Raw genomic sequence first — 21,509 nt, forward strand, 5'->3', positions numbered from 1 at the left:
CTTGTCGAACCAGGCACGTGGTGCTTGTTTTAAACCATATACCGCTTTATTCAATTTCCACACATGAGATGGATTTTCCTTATCTTCAAAGCCAGGTGGTTGTCTCATGTAGACTGTTTCTGTCAAATCTCCATGCAAAAAAGCATTCTTAACATCAAGTTGTTTCAGGGGCCACTTGTGAACTGTTGCAACATGAAGAATGAGACGCACTGTAGCAGTTCGTACAACCGGACTATATGTTTCAAGGAAATCAACTCCCTCTTCATGATCATAACATTTTGCCACGAGACGTGCTCTGAGTTTATCCAAGCTACCATCGGCACTGATCTTTGTTTTAAAAACCCACCTGCAAACTCATTTCTTCTTCATGTGGAACCAAATCAAAAGTGTTAGTCTCCACAAATGTTTCTACTTCTTCTCCCTGATACTAAGATTTTCGTTTCTCCTATCAGGTCTCAATTAACCTTATGTAGTTGTAGTACTTAAGGTGTCAATCCAAATGAGATGTTGCTAGCAATCAAGATGCAATCAAGCGGTCACAAGTTAAGCCAGATTCAAATGAATTTTTGTCTAACAAACTTGAGTGAATGAGATGCAAGAACAAAACGAGTTTGCAGAACAAGAGCTAAAATGCAATAACAGAAGAGAGCAAAACAAGCTAAACGTGCAGAAAAAAATGAGCAAGCTATTGCAACTAAGGATAAGTAGAGGCCTTAAGGATGGGGTTATTGATTTCGGTGGAGTCTTAATCTACCTAGAATGCTTAACAGAACACAATCAAGCTATCCCTAGACAACGAACATCACAGCTTAGCTAATCCAATCTCTTGACAGAAGCTACTCAGACTCAATCACTTCCAAACCTAACTCTCGCTAGAGAAACATGATCAAGCAGGCATGACAAACAAGTTCATTCACGTCAATAAACACCCTAGACATCCAATCTCTTCGGCTAGGTATGTAAATCTCTGGTATTAGTTTGTTCAAGCATCTCATGGAACACCTTTTGGATGCTGAGATGCTTAAGATCTAATTCCAAATGATCAGTAAGAAATTAGCAGTAAGAACACTAATCCAGAAGGGAAATCAAACAATCTAAGCTTAGGCATCCTATTAGACTAAGATTTTCCACCTAATCTATCACATCCTCAAGAACTCTTGTTCACTACTCAGATCTGGAAATCATCATCAAGGATGCAAACCCAGAAAACATTGAATCAAGCATCATGAGATAGACAAAAATGGGATGAACAACTTTGTATAAGAAATCCAATGCAAAAAATCAATAAAATTAAAGCTATCTGGATTACAAAGTCTCAAGCGTTTTAGGTTGCTAGGTAAACCTTAAGGAAAAGAACAAAAATGAGATGTCTGAGTAAAAACTTAACAAAACGTATTTATACTAAAACATGGAAATCCCTAAAACATAAAACGACAAGATAGAGTGTCGGTTCGGGAACCCTTCTTGGACGCGTCTTCAGAACAAAACCAGAACATCGGTTTAAGAATGTCGATCGAGACGCATCGTGAGAGTGTCAATCGAGTCAGAGTCTAGGAAGTTTGATCGAATGGCGGCTTGAGATCATTGATAAAGTTCAGCTTGAAATCGTTGATCGAGTGGCAGCTTGAAACCGTCGATCGAGTGGCAGCTTGAGAGGTGTCATCTGAGAGCTGCTTGAAAAGTGTCGTCTGAGAGCTGCTTGAAAAGTGTCGTCTGAGAGCTGCTGATCGAGTCGTGTCTTGAGGGTGCTCAGGAGCCCTCCTGGGACATCTTGATCGAGTCGCTGCTGATCGAGTGGGAGCTCTCCTTTGCGTGCAGGTCGAGTCGGAATTCAGAACGTACGTGCATCCACTAAAACGGCGATAACTCATGAACCACGACTCCGATTGGCTTGAAATAAATAGCATTGGAAAGATGACCCAATTCCCTACAACTTTGATGAAGACGTTGAATGCTGAATCCCAAAGTAAAATCTTCACTCGACTCGATCAAAGATGTGGAAGGTTGGGTTGTTAGGTAGTGTTGATCGAGTAGCTGGACTGCTTTCCTTCTCCCTGTTTGCTTTTGATGGTTTGGACATCCCCTAAAACACCTGAAACAACTCTAATAAGCAAGATGCATGCATGACCAATGCAAAGACTACCTAGATATGCATATTATGCAAAAGAGACTAAAAACAATACAAAGCAATGAGTTAAGAGAACAAAATGAATGACAAATGCAAGATAAAAAGGTGTAAAATATATACATATCAACTCCCCCAAACTTATTATTTGCTTGCCCTCAAGCAAAAAATCAATAACAAAGTATGGAAGAGAGGTTTGAAGATGGGGTCTCAGAACCTAAAACATGCTGAATAGAGTAGTTAGAATCAAGGTCTTTGTTCTTAGTTCTATGATGCATGGTGAAGGAACTCTATTTAAAAACCTTAGACAAGCTCATCACAACCTGAAACGATTCCGAACCTTAGTCTACACATGCCATCATTTCTATCATTCCCTTTAAGATTCATTAACAAAGAACCATGAATCAAGCTATGCAATGTCATCAAACTCATTTGGCTGGGGTGAAGGGGTAGAGACAAAAATTGGTCTCCTTTGCAAGTGGTTTTAACAATATAGAACTGGAATCTCTCGCGAAAATAAGTTGAGCTTAAGAGAAGGCTAAAGGTTGAAACCAACTGATAAATACAAGAGCAGTGCCCCGTCTACCCAAAGGTCCCAAGGAAACTTAGCTCTAACTTTCTAACCCAGAAGTTGGTCCTATCTCTACCCTTCATCGATATCTCTTTTTAAACCCATTCTCTCATTCTTTTCACTTAGCCTTAGGAGGAGGTTACTTGATATCAATCTAGCGGATGGGAAACTTTTTTATCACTATGGTTTTCTTTCTTTTCTTCTTAAAACTCTAGACTTCTTAAGCGTTTTGCTTTCTCTTCTTTGTCTAAACTTTTCTTTCTATGACTAGAACCAATAACTCTTTTACATTGCACAACCCACATCCTTTACTAGACTTGTAAACCTTGAAAACACATTCCCCCTCCTAAAGACTCTTTACCCTTTTTCTTTCTCTTTTACTCTTTCTCTTTTCAGTACAAATCCAATCCCAAACCCCAAAATCGAGTTCTCACCTAGTCCTACTAGTCCGGATTGCGCGAACTAGAACTACACAGGATGCTACTCTTGTCGGCTATAACCTAACACTTTCTAACAAGCTCAACTCGGAAAAGGTCTCACACTCAAAAATACAATTGGCTTGAAAGAACGGTTGGTTAAGGGTGCGGGAAACTGTTCCAAATATGGGAATCAGCTACTTGGATTAACAAAAGTGGTAAAAAGGAGAAAGATAATCCAAGTATGTATATGGTATCCATGAGTTCAACTCCAGTGCATAACATGATAATTGCAAGTCAGGATTAGGTTCACATAGATAGGAAATGATGTCAATTCTAAGCATGCTTCAATCAAGACTAGAATACAATTTCGAGAATTCAAAACTTGGTTCAGTCTTACATTTCAAGTTCAATCAACATGCATCAAAGAACTAATAACAAGGGCCTTGATCCTATCCTATTGAATTCAGCATGTTAACAAGGTTACAATCATCATCAACCCTTATGCTAAATGCAACATTCCTAAATGAATAACACTGGACTCAATCCTAATATGCAAATGCAAAATACATAAACAGTCTGTTTTTGTAGAAATTTTCGAAATTTTTTTCTAATTTTATGGCTTTTCTATGCAAATAGATGAATGCAGACTCAAACATGATATGATGCAAAAATTTGAAATAAGAATCACAGAAAACATCATCTCAAACCCTCCTCCAAACTTAAATTACACAGTCCCGTGTGTAAAAACAATTTGAAATAGGATTTGAGAATCATAATATAAACAATGCAAGAATGAGATGGTATATACAAAGCAAAGCTTGGAGTACCTCAATAGTAGAAGAAGGAGTCGGTGCTCGGGACGGCGGATCGAGTGAGATGATGACGAGAGAAACTTCACGGCGTCGGATCAAGTTAGGTGAGAAATTATGTTTCCGCGAAGGTGAGCTACCCCGTCCCACTAAGACGTTGGGTCGAGTCGGAGCTTCGTTGGGATGAGGATGCTCCAGGTAGCAGCTCCGTGAGATGTCGATCAAGTGGAGTGATGGTTGGTTCCGGGAGCAGCTCTGGTTCGTCGTCGATCAAGTGGAGTGATGGTTGGTTCCGGAGCAGCTCTGGTTCGTCGTCGTTCGAGTGGGAGTCTTCAACGCCGGATCGAGTCAGAACTTCGTTGAGTCGTGGATTGGTCTTGTCGTCGGCAAGAGCTTCACGTGAGCTCCTCTTCTATTGCTTCATTCCATGTCTACAAAACCCAACACTCTGCTATTTATATTTTTTTTTTCCACTTTAGTTGGCCATACTCCCTTCTGTGGATTCCTGAACAGCAGAAAATGAAAAACAAAAATTAAAAACACAAGATTCTAAATTGTATTTACAGAGATAAATTTGGGACTTCCTCCCAAGTGAGCTTGTTTAAATTCTTTGAGCTTTACTTTGCATACTCCTTATGCTTTGGGAGGTTCATAGAGAGGTGATGAGGTCCCCTCTGGTATGTCTTGTCTAGCCGGATACTCTTTAATATTCTTCCCAGGTTCAACAACAAATGAACTGCTCTTCTTCATTATCCCAAACCTCCGCCTTAATTTCCTTGGAGGAGAACTTCTTATTGTACCTTGGAGCTTCTTGATTTGCCCACTCATCTCCTTCATCATAGTTGTTAATTCTCTCACTGAATCCCCTAGAATCTTGGTAGTTTGGAGTTCAGACAAACCGTCAAGCGTGGGAGAACTTGTCTCTTGCGGTTGGTGAAGTTTAGGAAGCAGGTCATGACGCTTAGGGAGAGCAACAACTGCACTCGAGTTGGAACATGGTCGAGTGCTCCTTCAAGTTTTTTTCTTTGGTTACCCAAACTCATGTTTCTGCCTCATTCACACCCTCAAAGATGTTAAACCCAGCTTTCTGATCTTTCTCTTCAATCACGAAGTTCTGCCTATCAATAGTTGGCTTCTTCTTAGCATCCTTGATGTCAAACTTCATCTTGAAGTTCTTACCCAGATTGAGATCAATCATCTCCTTCTTGACATCAATGAATGCTCCAGTTGTAGCTAAAAAAGGTCTTCCCAGAATTAGTGGATCCTTAGGCTCTTGATCCATTTCCATTACCACAAAGTCAGTAGGAATCTCAACTTGTCCAATTTTGATGGGCAGGTTCTCTAGTAGACCATGGGACAATCTAGTAGTCCTATCAGATAATATTTAGCAGAGGTTACTTGACTTGTATTTGTTGAATCCTAGCCTCTGAGCTACAGAGAGTGGCATGAGGCTGACCGAAGCACCAAGGTCACATAGGGTGTTACTGAAATCCAATGGACCTATAGTACAAGGTAGAGTAAAAGACCCAGGGTCTTCAAGCTTTTTAGGGACAATCATCTCCACTTCATTACGTCGGTGACTCAACATGATTGTCTCCTCATTTCTCTAACCTTTTCATGAGGTGCCTTAGCTGCTTCCTCCTTTTCCTTGATTCTTTGGATAATGGATTCCCTAAGGGACTTAGGGGATGAAGGTATATGACATGAGACTGTAGGTAGTGACATATGGAGTTCCAGTTCTTCCAATTGTTGATCAAACTCAGCTTTGTACTTCTCTACTAACTCCCTTATGTATGTTCTAGGGATTGGCAAAGAGGATAAAAAGGGTGGTGAACTGGTTAGAGTTGTTCTTCTCTCGGTTACAACTCGTTCTTCAGCATGTTCAGATACTATACGAGTGTCTACACTAGAAGTTACACGATCCAGGTGATTGTGTGTCTCATCTGGTGACACATCAAGCTGTTTGCTGTCTTGTACAGAGTCTTCTTTCTGGGTTAAATCCTCCCTTTGAATGATGGCATTGCACTCATGGCTTAGTACCACCATGCCTTGAACTTCCTTTGATCTCTCCATCACCAAGTCCTTGAGGAATTTCTGGTAATGAGGAACTAGTGCAAATGCATCCATCAATGACATCCTCAACTCAATCTCCTTGACTTGTTTTTCAAACAGAGCTTTATACTTCTCAGTAAGCTGCTTCTTAAACCTCACTGGAAATGGTAGAGGTGGCTTGTATGGTGGAGGAATGAATCTCACAGGTTTATCCTTGGGAGCAGTGGGTTCTTTAGTAGCTTGAGGATCAGATTGCTTGGCTGACTCAGTTAGATCCTTAAGCACCTCAACGGGATCCTTTATCTGAACTTCATTTTGAAGAAAATCCTCTCCATCTAAACTTTCATTGTCCTCGGTGAGCCATACATCTACAGCTTGGGTGGTGATGGCATGAACAGTAGCATAGTCTTTGGGGTTTTCAACTGCTTTTCCAGGTAGTTGGCCAGTTGTTAGGGTAGAAGTAGAAACAGTTTTGCCTTCCATATACTTCATCTTGGAGTTAAGAGCTTCAAACTTGACATTCAGATCATTGTAAGAACATTCCACCTGCTGACTGAGTTCAGCAAACTTCTTAGCAGTATCCAGAGAACCACTAGCTTGACCTTGAAGAAGTTGTTGCATCATGTGCTTTATTTCTTAATCTGGAGCTTGAGTAGATTGAACTTGTTGAGGTGAAAATCCTGGTGGTGGTCCGGAAGGAGCTTGATAACCTTGCTGGAACTGTTGTTTAGACACGAATCCTTGATTGTAAGGCAGAAAAGGTTTTTGCGGACCCTGTTGTTGCTGCTGAAGGGGGGTACACCTGATCTTGTGGATTTGCAACGTTGGAACTGCAGTAAGAAAAATCGGGGTTGCCTTGTATTGGTTGTAACATTTGTTGTATCCACCTTGATTCTAGACGTAACTGATTTCTTCAGACTGCTCAGCCTCCCCATCTTGAACTTTGAAATGGTCATCCTCAGATACGAAGTGGATGCTCTTCTGTTGAATTAGCAAGAGGCGGTCAAGCTTGTCATTCATTCTTGAGGTCCTTCATGTACTTCGCCTCAGAACCAGACTCTCCTCTAACTGTGCGGTCATAATCCTCGTTATAATTGCCATCAGACTGGACGAGGTTTTCAACGAGTTCCCATCCTACATCGATGTCCTTGTTCAGGAAGTTGCCGTTTGAAGCAGTGTCAAGCAGCATACGTATATTTGGTATCATACAACGGTAGAGAGTGCTCAGCAATGATTCGTTGCTGAATCCGTGATGTGGACACTGGCTCTGGTAACCCTTGAAACGCTCCCATGCTTCACAGAATGATTATGAGTTCCTCTGAGCAAAGCCAGAGATGTCATTCCTGAGACGTGCTGTTCTGGCGTTGGAGAAGAACTTGGTCAAGAAGGCTTTCTTGCAGGCGTCCCAAGCGGTGATTGATCCTTTGGGAATGTTTTTCTCCCATTGATGAGCTTTGTCTCCCAGGGAGAATGGGAAGAGTCGCAACTTGTAACCATCCTCACTCAATCCGTTGATCATGGTGAGACTGCACAGACGGTCAAACTCGTCTAAGTGGTCGAGTGGATCCTCCATAGGCAACCCGTGAAAATTGTTCCCTTGGACCATGGAGATCAGACCACTTTTGATTTCGAAGTTGTTATTCTGCACAGCAGGAGGGACGATTCCACCACGCTGAGTATGAGTGTTTGGTGCATCTCCATCACCAATGTGTCACGGTCTCGGATTGGGTCTGTTAGGTTGTTCCATAGTGACTGGTGCGGGATGATCAGTGAAAGTACGAGCTTGTCGTGGTCTTTGCAACCGATTGATGTCGTCAATAGCAGGAAGGAGATTCTGATGTCCTCTTGACCTGGTGTGCATGCAAGGTTGCAATCAACAAGTACCTGATATGCAAAACAGACAAGCAGACAACCAAAGCAAGTTAGTACTCAGAATGATAAGTGTAACAGAACTTAATCTTGCAAAACTTGAAATTTCAAATGTAACAAAATGAATCCCAAATGGCAACGGCGCCAAATTGATACTAAGATTTTCGTATCTCCTAGCAGGTCTCAATTAACCTTATGTAGTTGTAGTACTTAAGATGTCAATCCAAATGAGATGTTGCTAGCAATCAAGATGCAATCGAGCGGTCACAAGTTAAGCCAGATTCAAATGAGTTTTTGTCTAACAAACTTGAGTGAACGAGATGCAAGAACAAAACAAGTTTGCAGAACAAGAGCTAAAATGCAATAACAGAAGAGAGCAAAACAAGCTAAACGTGCAGAGAAAAATGAGCAAGCTATTGACACTAAAACAAAGAAGAAGCTTAAAGATGTAGAAACAATCAGATAAGTAGAGGCCTTATGAATGGGGTTGTTGATTTCGGTTGATTCTCTTAATCTACCTAGAATGCCTAACAGAATACAATCGAGCTATCCCTAGACAACAAACATCACAGCTTAGCTAATCTAATCTCTTGACAGAAGCTACTCAGACTCAATCACTTCCAAACCTAACTCTCGCTAGAGAAACATGATTAAGCAGGCATGACAAACAAGTTCATTCACGTCAATAAACACCCTAGACATCCATTCTCTTAGGCTAGGTATGTAAATTTCTGGTACTAGTTTGTTCAAGCATCTCATGGAATACCTTTTGGATGCTGAGATGGTTAAGATCTAATTCCAAATGATCAGTAAGAACACTAATGAAGAAGGGAAATCAAACAATCTAAGCTTAGGCATCCTATTAGACTAAGATTTTCCACCTAATCTATCCCATCCTCAAGAACTCTAGTTCACTACTCAGATCCGGAAATCATCATCAAGGATGCAAACCCAGAAAACATTGAATCAAGCATCATGAGATAGACAAAAATGGGATGAACAAATTTGTATAAGAAATCCAATGCAAAAACTCAATAAAATCAAAGCTATCTGGATGACAAAGTCTCAAGTGTTTTAGGTTGCTAGGTAAACCTTAAGGAAAAGAACAAAAACGAGATGTCTGAGTAAAAACTTAACAAAACGTATTTATAGTAAAACATGGAAATCCCTAAAACATAAAACGACAAGATAGAGCGTCGGTTTGGGAACCCTTCTTGGACGCGTCTTCAAAACAAAACCAGGACGTCGGTTTAAGAGTGTCGATCGAGTCGCATCGTAAGAGTGTCGATAGAGTCGGAGTCTAGGAAGTTTGATCGAATGGCATCTTGAGATCGTTGATCGAGTGGCAGCTTGAAATCGTTGACCGAGTGGCAGCTTGAAATCGTCGATCGAGTGGCAGCTTGAGAGGTGTCGTCTGAGAGCTGCTTGAAAAGTGTCATCTGAGAGCTGCTTGAAAAGTATCATCTGAGAGCTGCTGATCGAGTAGCGTCTTGAGGGTGCTCAAAAGCCCTCATGGGATGTCTTGGTCGAGTCGCTGCTAACATCCGATCGAGTGGGAGCTCTCCTTTGCATGCAGGTCAAGTCGGAATTCAGAACGTACGTGCATCCACTAAAACGGTTATAACACATGAACCACGACTCCGATTGGCTTGAAATAAACAGAATTGGAAAATGACCCAATTACCTAGAACTTTAATGAAGACGTCGAAAGCTGAATCCCAAAGTAAAATCTTCACTCGACTCGATCAAAGACGTGGAAGGTTGGGTTGCTGGGTAGTGTTGATCGAGTAGCTGGACTGCTTTCCTTCTCCCGGTTTGATTTTGATGGTTTGGACATCCCCTAAAACACCTGAAACAACTCCAGTATTAAAGATGATGCAAGACTAGTGCAAAGACTACCTAGATATGCATATTATGCAAAAGAGACTAAAAACAATACAAAGCAATGAGTTAAAAGAACAAAATGAATGAAAAATGCATGATGAAAAGGAGTAAAATATAACAAGGGTAATCGTCACAGAGCTTTGAGACGGACAGTAGAGACTTGGTAATGTTAGGACAAACCAACACATCGTTAAGGGGAAGAAAGGTACCTGATATAGTCTGAAGAGGAACCGAACCAATATGTGTAATGGGTAAGAATTCACCATTACCAACCATTACCGAGTCATGACCTTGGTATGTTTGAGCTTGTTGCAGGTTGGTTGTAAAGTTGGTGATGTGAGCTGTAGAGCCACTATCCGGTAACCACTCAGTGCGAGTGTGATGTTCTCCATTAGAAATACGCATAGCAGCTAAAGCAACAAGTAATTCGGATTCTGGAAGAGACTCATTGCAACGATCGTAACATTTGAATGCACTGTGCCCATACTTCCCACAAATCTGACATGTTGGTCGTTGAGAGGCATTGGACTGATTATTTTGACCACTACCATGTTGATGAAAGCCAGGCCCCTTGTGGAGTAATTTCCTCTGCCTCTGTAGCCACCACCAGATCATGAACGACCTCCTCTTGTGCTAGAACCACCTCTATCAAACTAACCTTTTTCAGTTTGAAATGCCAAGTGAGGTGAAACAACAGGAGCAATGTTGTAAGTCTTCAACTTATCATCAAACGAAATCACTTTGAACACAACATCTTCATAACAGGGACCAGGAATCAAATCCATTGAGTGCTCAATAACAGTAGTGACTGATTCATATTCTTTGCCGAGACCAGTTAGCAAACCATGAATTTTCTCTAAATCAGTCATAGGAAAGCCAATAGAATATAGTTGATCATAAATCTGTTTCATATCACTAAGATAATCTTCCATTTTTCTTCCTATCTTAAGACAACCCCGCAAACGATTCTGTAACTCAAACTTCCTAGTAGTAGACACTCGGTTAAACTTTTTAGCCAGAGCATTCCATACCTCATAAGCCGATTGCATACCGTACACTGCTCGCAGAGCTGGTTCCGTAAGCGAACCAAAGATCCAGGCAATGACCAGCTAGTCATTACGAACCCACTTCACAAATTCTGGGTTAGGCTCTTCAGAGGGACCTTCAACTCCAGCAGCAGTACAAGTAGTTGCAGGTCGAGTAGCAGCAGGACGTGTTATCGAACCATTGACGTATCCGAGTAACATTTGTGGTGAGAGAAAGGACTCAAATTGAGTCTTCCATAAGAGATAGTTTGACTCAGATAGTTTGAGAGTCACAACTTGAGAAATATAAAGAAGAGAAGAAGAAAAAGAATCTTCTGGAGCCATAGATCGTATTACTGGCGCTCTGATACCATGAAAGCAAGAGTCATAAACCCTAATAACGAGAAGAGAGGGTGGCTCAAAAGGATAACCTCATCTTATTATTGTTTATTATATCACATAGTCTTTATATGGACAAGCCTTATTGTCCTCATCATCTGCAGAGGATTGCAGATCCTAGAGGAGCGAATCTGTTCACAGTTTGGAACATTGTGTGAGCTGTAGAGTGAGTTGTCTGCAATGGTTTGACTGTACGGTAAGGTGCACATGGTTCTGCTTTGTTACCGTTGCAGAGCATTTCTCGACTTAGAATTTTAATGGGCTGGACATCCTTGACGAGGCCCACCTTCTTACCTTGTTGGACCGAAACAATAAGAGCAGTGTTGTTCTGCTTTACAAATAGAAATATATAGTCAAATTGCATATATTCTCTCAAACTGAGACACTTTATTTATCTCAAAAACATCTAAGAAACGTCCCCGTATCTCGTTTCCTCTGTTTCCATTTTATGCTTTCTCTGAAATGTCTGGGAAACGTTTTTGAGACGAATCCAGGACATAAGACGGCTGCAAAATGACGTAACCTCGTGCTTCATAGCTCTCCATTGCTCTGTAACCAATGCCTAATATATAGAGCCATAATAAATGTCTAACTATTGACCTTTACAAACCTCACGCCTCGAGTTAGTTTTAGGTTTGGTTCCATACAATACAATCTCTGGTCACTTAGTTTTAGAATGTTTTGCACTCTATCGGCCAGTAATTGAATTTCACCGTATACTTCCTAGGTATCCAGATCTTTTTGAAAAAACTTATAGTGTTTTGTTGGTCAATTCCAAATGCAAAACCAAACGAGTTACAATTAAAACTGTAATGAAGTTACAATCCTCATCAAGACCCAACAAAAATCTAGTCTAAAATGAAATCTTATTAACTAAAAACTGATCTTAGTTTATCAGATCAAAACTATATGTTAAATAAAACTGACCAACATGATAGAGTTTCCATAGGAATATAAAAATAAAAATAAAAAGGTTCCTTCTATGTCACCCCCCCAACCTTATTACTCTTGCTACCACTCCTTGATAAAAAGCTTCATCTCCAACATTTCACCACGCAATAAACTGTTAGGGATCAACATGGAATTCTCTAGAGAGGTTTCAAAACTCACTCCATGAACCCTCTTCACCTCAGGTGATTTGTAAATCACAGCGTGTCCATCCACAGATGGCGCAATGCAGCTCAGAGTCACATACACACCGTATGGCTCCTTAAAACACTGCAACGCAAACATAAGATTCTTCGCGTACTCTGTCCTAATCAACATTTTTTTGCTGATGTTCATCGGAACAATAAAGGAAACGTTACAGCTGAACTTACTACTCTGGTATATTTCCATATCCATGTGGGTGATAATATAATGAAGGTATAGATCCTTGTATGAGCTAGTGTAATCGCAATCCAATGCAGGGCATGAGCATCGAGAGAAGACGCATTTCTTCTCATGATTTGATTCTTTCCCGTAAAATACATTCTTGGTGCAACCCAACTTAGCATTCTGACATGGGATCAAGATCGATTCAAGATAAGTCTCCATTGCCCTGCAGCGGTTGTGACCAACATGCAAAGCACATAGAGGACATAGATTTCTCAGTTTGGGACAGCAAGACGAATAAGCCAAATGTCCATTATCACACTGAAAATGCAGTACCAAAAACATTTAGAAACATGTTTTTCAAGACCAAACAAGAATCTTCAAATCAAAATAATATTTTTTGAAATTAAAGTGTAGACAAGAGACAAGACTTGGAAGATAGGAATTGTAAAGGCTTCGCAGCAAATGGGACAATCGAGAATCTCAAGATCCATTAGCATCGTCGAGCGTTTCTTACCCTCTCTGTTCGTTCTGTCACTGGGAGATAAAGAAGAAAGCTGTCTCTTTTGCGGGAGAATGGTGTGAGATCCATTTCTTTGGCCGGAAGCTTCTGGAATTGAGGTTCCAACCATGTCGGAGAGATGCCTAAAACCCTAGCTTTCTAATATTTTTAGTTCATTGTTGTTCATTCATGATCACAGAGCAAGCGTAATAGACAAATACAATGACCCAAACTGTAAAATAGGCGATATAGATGATATGGGCTTAATTGTTCATTGTTCTTCGATTCCCAATAAAGGCTCAAGGTACAAGTACCTAAAGAAACAATAATCTAATTGTTATCTTAAAATTTGTTATTAGTCTCAAATTTTATTAACTAAAAATATATAAATTGTCTATTAAATTTTATTTTAGTTAATTAATATTTAGTGTTAATATTTTTTTTAAAGACACATTACTTTACTAACTTGAATCAAAGATTACATAGTTATCAAGTAATATACAAATACAAGAGCTAACGATCTATTTTCCCACAACTAGTTTCTCTCGGAACTATCGTATCAAGCCAAATAGAGTCCAAACTATGATCTTGATTTATATGTCCCTGAGAATAAAATTTGAAACATTTCTCTCCAAATCAAAAGTTGGAAACCTATATAATGAAAATTTTTAAAAAGTAAAACTAGCTAGATGATATTTTTTAACGTAAAGAGTCTTTCACCGATATAGGTGCTTTAAGATTTTCAGTCATTCATCATGCATGTTTTCTTAATTAAAACCTAAAGAAAGCCTATTATGGTCTTTCAGCAAAATGTTGAAAACAATAACATTTCCTTAATTAACTAAAAATAGCTAGGCTTAGAATAAAAGAGACAAAGTTGTTTTTCCATTTTTGACTGAACAAAACCAAACCAAATCAGTGCATGCAACGTTCTATTAATTCAAAGGATTCGATGCTCCCCTCTGGAATATTACTCTATCTCAAGATTTGAGAATGTATGTTTCTAATAAAAAGATGCGTGAAACTTTCATTTTTTGTCTTATAACTTCTTGTCGACTTGTCTGCCCCAGTTGCTTTCATAACTTATAAGGCGGCTCTCTTTTTCTATCAACCTTATCTATGAATCAATGGTTTTGCTTGTAGCATAAGTGATCCTATCATTGACTTGACTTTGAGCGTAAGAAAAAAGTTCCATTCCTTTTTTCTTGTGGGTTATATGTGATTTGTATCATATTCTTCTGTTTTCTACTAAACAAAAACGATGGAGGTTGCTTCATTCGATCGTGCCAGTGAGCTTAAGGCTTTCGATGAAACAAATACGGGTGTGAAAGGACTCGTAGACGCAGGAGTCACACAGATTCCACGCATCTTCCATCACTCATCTGCTAACCTAGCAATCCCTAAATCCCTTCCCTTAGACTTTCTACATCTCAAGACGATCCCAACGATCGATCTCGGAGGACGGATCTTTGAAACCGCGATCGAACGCAAGAACGCGATTGAAGGGATTAAAGAAGCAGCAAAGAAGTGGGGTTTCTTCCAGGTGATCAACCATGGAGTTTCACTCGATCTTCTTAAGAAGATGAAAGATGGAGTTCGTGGGTTTCACGAGCAATCTTCACAAGTGAGGAAAGAGCTCTACTCTCGCGATTTGACAAGAAAGTTTCACTATTCAAGTAATTTCGATCTCTACACTTCTCGAGCAGCAAATTGGAGAGACACAGTTACTTTTAATATGGCTCCAGATCCGCCGAATCCACAAGACCTTCCAGAAATTTTAAGGTATATATATGACTCCATATCTTTAACTTGATGAGTAAGTATAATTTCTCTACTTATGTATATATGGTGAATTGTTTTAGGGATGTTATGATAGAATATTCAGAGCAGGTGATGAATTTGGGTGACTTTCTCTTTACGCTACTATCAGAAGCTTTAGGGTTGAACCCTAATCACCTCAATGACATGGACTGCTCTAAGGGTTTGGTGATGGTTGGCCATTACTACCCGCCGTGTCCAGAACCTGACCTAACTTTAGGCACAAGTCAGCACGCCGACAACTCTTTTCTTACCGTCCTTCTTGCAGATCAGATCGGAGGCCTTCAGGTACTTCGTGAAGGGTACTGGTTCGATGTTCCTCATGTTCCCGGAGCTCTAATCATCAACGTCGGAGATCTCCTACAGGCAAGTTTGCTCAACCAAAACATTGTTCCTCAATTATGCACAAGTATCCACATAATGCTAGATTTGCGTAAGTGATCGTCCTCTTGGTTCAAAGGTTTTTTGTTTTTTTGGGTTTTAATGCAGCTTATAACAAACGACAACTTCATTAGTTTAGAGCATAGAGTACTGGCGAACAGAGCAACTAGAGCTCGGGTCTCTGTAGCATGTTTCTTCACCACCGCCTTGAAACCGAATCCTACAGTATACGGACCCATTAGAGAGCTTGTGTCTGAAGAAAACCCTCCCAAGTACAGAGAGACCACCATTACAGACTACACTGCTTACTTCATTGACAAAGGACTTGACGGAACCTCTGCTTTACTCCACTTTAAAATATGAAACATTGTGAGCTACTACTTTCATACGTATACGACTCATGATATATTTTAAGATGTTGGAGATGTGTGAGCCACATGTAGAATTAATAAATTAATATTGTTATTTCGGTTTGGTTCAAGTAAAGGTGTAAATTCCATTTTTAAACGATATGTTTCATTATAGTCTATAGAAATGATTAAACCATTACACTGTATGCAAAGTTTAACAGATCCAAAAGTATTCAAATTCCAATAGTATCTCAAGATATTGAGAATAACTGTAGAATAAAGAGAATATGTGTGTGTTTTATTCATAAACGGCATACATTGTTTATATACATAACACAATATTGAGTAAACCCTAAACTATACTTGCCGACCAAGATACTCTTGTCGCAGCTCATATACAGCCCAATACTCTCCCTCAAGATGGAGCTGGGAGAGATATCATGCCCAACTTGGACATTAGAAGACTAAACTGTTGAAAACTAAGAGCTTTGTTCAAGATATCAGCTAATTGATCTTATGACCGAACATGCGCCATAGAAATGACGCCATCTTGGATAGCATCACGTACAAAATGACAGTCCCTGTCGATGTGTTTGGTGCATTCGTGGAAAACCGGATTGGCGGCAATGTGTAAACGCTTTATTATCACAAAACAGTCATGTCAGAGCCTGTTGAGGAAAACCAAGATCTTTAAGCAACCCGCGCAACCAAACAATTTCCTTCAAAGCATCCGCCATAGAGCGATATTCAGCCTCCTCCGAAGACCGAGAAACTGCCTTTTGTTTCTGAATTTTCCAAGAGATAGGACAGCCACCAAGGAACATGAAAAAGGCACTGATAGAACGACAGGTTAAAGGACATGTTCCCCAATCAGCATCACAATATGCCGTGAGAATCAGCTCCGTATCAGAACGGAGTAAAATGCCATGGCCAACCGACCCTTTTAGATAGCGAACCACTTGCAAGGCAGCATCCTAGTGAGCTTCTCGTGGAGTCTTCATAAACTGAGACAAGATGTGAATAGGGTATGTGAGCTCAGGTTGCATGACCTTCAAGTAAATAAGGCGACCAATTAGACGCTGATAGCGAGCAGGATCCGGAAGCAACGGACTCTCATCAAGACTGAGCTGATGATTCTGAACCATAGGAATTTTAGACGGTTTCGTTCCCAAGAGCCCGGATTCATCAACAAGATCCTGCGCATACTTCCGTTGAGATAAAAATATGCCTTCCGGACTACGAGCAACCTCAATACCAAGAAAATATTTAAGCTTCCCAAGATCCTTTATGAGAAAACACTGACCTAAGTAATCTTTAAACTCTTGCAAAGACGGTAAGTTGTTACCACAAACGATGAGATCATCAACATAAACCAGGACACGCAACTTGACATCACCGCGTGTCAAAGTAAACAAGGAATAATCCGCATAGGAATCTTCAAAACCATATTCGAGCAATGCCGTTCTTAGTTTTGCAAACCAGCACCTAGGAGCCTGTTTTAAACCATACAAAGATTTATGTAACCGACATACTTTATTTGGATGCTTATGACGAAAACCCATGGGCAACAACATATAAACTTCTTCTTCAAGATCACCGTGAAGGAACGCATTATTAACGCCCATTTGATGAACCTCCCATCCTTTGGACGAGATAATTTGCATTAAACCACTAACAGTAGACATTTTGGCCACAGGAGCAAATGTTTCCTCAAAATCTTTTCTCGCAACCTGTCTATTGCCAAGGACGACCAACCGAGCTTTATACCTCTCAATAGTCCGATCAGCGTTATACTTGATCTTGTACACCCATTTATTTCCAAGAGCTGTCTTCCCGGTGGTAAATCAACAATACTCCAAGTCTTAGCTTCTTCTTGTGCATCTACTTCATGAGTCATAGCACCGTTCCATCGATCATCTTTCACAACATCTTTAAAACAAGTCGGCTCTATGCCTGTAGTCACAGCTGCTAGAAATGCACGATGTGTAGGAGAAAATAAATCATCAGCGATGTAATGCGTGAGAGGATATTTCTCGTTACCTAGATCCGTAGACGAGGACTCGAAAGTGATTGGAGCGATGTTAGCGTGATGGGGGTCTTCGGCAACACAAGCACTATAAGTAACATAGCCAGTCAATCGAGTATTAGGGAACTTTTCTCGTTGTCCTTTTCCCAATTCACCCTCCTCATCAAGAGAGAGAGTCTCACTAGTAGAACCAACAGCATCAACATCATTGGAAGAAACATCAGGAACAACCATGTCCTGACCTGGAGAGAGCACGACCGTGTGATCTGGAACAAGAACCACCGTGGCATCTTGTGGGACACAGATTTCGGAAGACACAACATTATGCGGAAGCGTAGGAGAAACCATACTAGGTTCTTGTACTGGTGGAGAAGAATTATCACTAATCTCTTGCGTTACCGGAGCAGAAATAGCAGGAATGATGGAACCACTCCCCCTGTCAACAGAACCCGGTTGTAAATCCCAATCATCATATTCATAAGCCTGGTCCGGTGTAGGTGAAGGCTGGTCGGTATTGAGTAAAAACGGAAACTCCGTCTCGTGGAAAACAATGTCACGAGAGGCCAAGAACTCATGAGTCGTAAGGTCATACACACGCCACCCTTTCTTTCCGAAGGGATAACCAACAAACACACATTATCGACACGCGACCCAAATGTATCCTTGTGGCGAGCCCGTAAGTGCACATAGCAAGAGGAACCGAACACCCGCATCTGATCGTAATATGGTTGAGAACCGGTCAAAACTTCATAAGGAGACTGACGCTTATGTAACTTAGAGGGTGTGCAGTTGATAACATAAGCAGCAGTGAGTATAGATTCCCCCCAAAACGAGACCGGCAAACCAGCTTGAAATAACAAGGAACGAGCCACATTAAGAATGTGACGGTGCTTACGTTCAACCCGACCATTTTGTTGAGGTGTGCCAACGCAAGAGGTTTGATGAAGGATCCCCTTACTTGCAAAGAACTTTGTCAAACACATAAACTCAGTGCCATTATCACTGTGCACTGTTTTGACTTGCTTATTGAATTGTCTCTCGGAGTAAGCACAAAAATTTTCCATAATACGTCTAACTTCAGACTTCTCCAACAAGAGATGCGTCCAAACGGATCGAGAAAAATCATCAACAATTGTCAAAAAATAAACAGCACCACAAGAAGATGCAACACGATATGGACCCCAAACGTCAACGTGAATTAACTCAAAACACTCCTTTGTTTTATTTGAACTTTCATAAAAAACATCTCTAGTTTGCTTAGCCTGGAAACAAACGTCACAAGGACTAGGACTAGCAGATTGCAAAACACAAAACAAAACGGGTAAAGAAGAAAGTACAGAAAACGCAGGATTTCCCAACCGCCTATGCCACAAAGTTTGATCAACTGAAGCTGCCGCACGAGTTACATTAGCCGTTGCCACATCCGTTAAATAGTAGACCCCATCACGCTCTTTCCTGGCTCCAATCAGAGTCCTCGTGAAACGGTCCTGTAAAATACAAAGAGTGTCGGTAAATAATGCAAAACAATTCTACATTTGTTTAAGAATCTGCGAGACCGATATCAAGGAACAATTCAGATTTGGAACGTAAAGAACATCTAACAAAGATACACGATCTGCAAGATGAAGGATGCCTTTACGCTTTGAAAACGTAATACTACTATCAGCAAACCCAACCGAGCAAGATGGTGTATCAACCAAATTAGTAAGAAGAGAGATATTGCCTGTCATATGATGAGAAGCACCAGTATCAATAATAACATCTCCAGGAATCTTACCAGAAAGTTTATCTGGATTGCTTTTCATTTTTTCAAGAGCAACCAAGGAAAGAGCTTTCCACTGTTCAGGAAATAAATCGGAGATGGAAACGTTGGGACTTGTTGTGTCAGCAGAGACAGCTTGACCACAACCGCGACAAACTCTTCTACCACGACCTCGACCAGTACCAGATCCTCGACCACCGTTCCGAGCATTGCGTTACGTAAACCATTCAGGATATCCGACCAATTGCCAGCAAAACGACTTCTCATGGCCAGTCTGACCACAGTGAGAACAGAGCAAGTGACGATCACGAACAGAGGTCTCCACACGCTGATCACCACTAAGCAAACCAGAACCAACATCACGACGAGCAGTGAACCCAACGGCGTCCTGCTGATGCTCCCGATTCTTAGCTGCCAAAAGTCTCTGTTCTTTACGTATAACACGCGAGTAAGCTTGATCCAAGGCTGGAGAAGGATCCGCATCAACAATCGAATGTATCACATTCGCAAACTTGGATTTATCAAGACCCATGACAAATTGATTCACCTTTTCTTCTTCTCTCTCTGTGGCAATAGTTGCATAAACACCACAGGAACACCCATCACAAAAACACACGGGTAAAGGCTTGTAAGTATACAACTCATCCCACAAAGCTACAAGCTTCCCGTAATAATCAATAACAGACTTACCCTCTTGTCGACAAAGAGCAATCTGAGAACGAAGGTGATTCACCCGAGCTTTATTCCCAACTGAGAATCGTTTCCTTAAGGTCTCCCAAAGATCTCAAGCACTGGTCTGAAACAAAACGGTAGAACGCACACGAGGTGCGATCGATGTACGCAACCAACCAATAACCATGGAGTTCACAGAACTCTATGTTTCCAAATTGGAGCTATCAGCCCCTGGTTTCTTCAAGGAACCATCAATAAATCCAGTCTTCTTCTTCGCACGAAGAGCATTGAGCATCTCGGAGGCCCATTCATTGTAGTTGTCTCCCGTTAAAGTAACCACAGAGATCATAGCACCGGGGTTGTCCGTGGAAGACGTGGAGTACGACGACATCGTCGTGTTGTCGCCGCTGGTTGAACCGAGGGTGGCGAGAGCTCCAGATGTCGAGAGAGATCGTGTTCCTTGTGTAGTCATAACTTGTGTGGAGCAAAGAAAACGACCAGAAACTAAAAAAAACCCGATCAACCGATGAAACAAGAAGACAAACGAGAGAAAGAGATCAACCGATCAAACAAAGAACAAATGAACTAGAAAAGAAGGATCAACTGATCAAAAAATTGAGACACAAAAGATTTAGGTATCAGGATTTTGCTCTGATACCATGTAGAATAAAGAGAATATGTGTGTGTGTTTTATTCATAAAAGGCATACATTGTTTATATACATAATACAATATTGAGTAAACCCTAAACTATACTTGCCGACCAAGATACTCTTGTCGAAGCCCATATACAGCCCAATAATAATAATCAGTTTGTCTAGTAAAGAAGAAAGTTGTCTATTTTGCGGAAGAATGGTGTGAGATCCATTTCCTTGGCCGTAAGCTTCTGGAATGGAGGCTCCAACCATGTTGGAGCGATGCCTAAACCCTAATTTCCTAAGATTTTTAGTTCATTGTTCATTCATCATCACACAGTAAGCACAATTACACAAACTGTAAATAGACGATATAGATGATATGGGCTTAAAAAAAAATTCGATTCCCAATAAAGGCCGAAGGTACAAGTACCGGTATAAACAGTAATCTAATTGTTATCTTAAATTTTTTTATTACTAGCAATTTTTATGAACTAAAATTATATAACTGCGGAGATTTTGATTAAAAAAAGCAAACCTTGTTTCTTTATTTGATGATATGAATTGAATGAATGATCCTTTTTTAATAAAACGGAAGTGCACGATTTCAAATTGGTAGACCATATAATATTAATATAGGTTATAACTAAGATTAATTATTTGATAGGTTATATGAATTAATTATTTGATAGGTTATATAGATTTAGGATTATGATCCTCTTAAAAAGGATATTACAAAGAATAAAATAAAATCTCAAAGAATATTTAACCAACCATATATAGAAAAAAAATCTCAGAAATTAATAGAAATTAATCACTCTTTCGTAGATTACAAGTGATGTCCGATTATACTAAAAATAAAATCTTACCTAACCTTATCAGAAAATTTTGATTGAG

At 40.3% G+C, this 21,509-nt stretch overlaps 1 protein-coding gene, 1 non-coding gene and 1 pseudogene across 2 annotated transcripts; 2 read left to right on the forward strand and 1 right to left on the reverse strand.

The window, feature by feature from the left end:
* Window positions 1-7,220: 7,220 nt before the first annotated feature.
* On the forward strand, window positions 7,221-7,327 carry LOC147932890 (small nucleolar RNA R71). Its single transcript, XR_015576791.1, has one exon. It is a non-coding gene; the product is annotated as a small nucleolar RNA R71 (small nucleolar RNA).
* A 4,837-nt stretch (window positions 7,328-12,164) lies between these two features.
* LOC104733898 (E3 ubiquitin-protein ligase SINA-like 7 pseudogene) lies at window positions 12,165-13,099 on the reverse strand (annotated as a pseudogene).
* A 948-nt stretch (window positions 13,100-14,047) lies between these two features.
* Window positions 14,048-15,714, forward strand: LOC104732677 (1-aminocyclopropane-1-carboxylate oxidase homolog 3). The gene is made up of 3 exons (XM_019233990.2): window positions 14,048-14,751; window positions 14,832-15,153; window positions 15,277-15,714. Exons 1-3 carry the CDS (start codon window positions 14,231-14,233, stop codon window positions 15,529-15,531), a joined length of 1,098 nt encoding a protein of 365 aa, XP_019089535.2. The 5' UTR covers window positions 14,048-14,230; the 3' UTR covers window positions 15,532-15,714.
* The last annotated feature ends 5,795 nt before the right edge of the window (window positions 15,715-21,509 follow it).

The sequence above is a fragment of the Camelina sativa genome, chromosome 12 (genome assembly GCF_030686135.1).
Source record: "Camelina sativa cultivar CO46 ecotype springtype chromosome 12, ASM3068613v1".
NCBI classification, from domain to species: domain Eukaryota; kingdom Viridiplantae; phylum Streptophyta; class Magnoliopsida; order Brassicales; family Brassicaceae; genus Camelina; species Camelina sativa.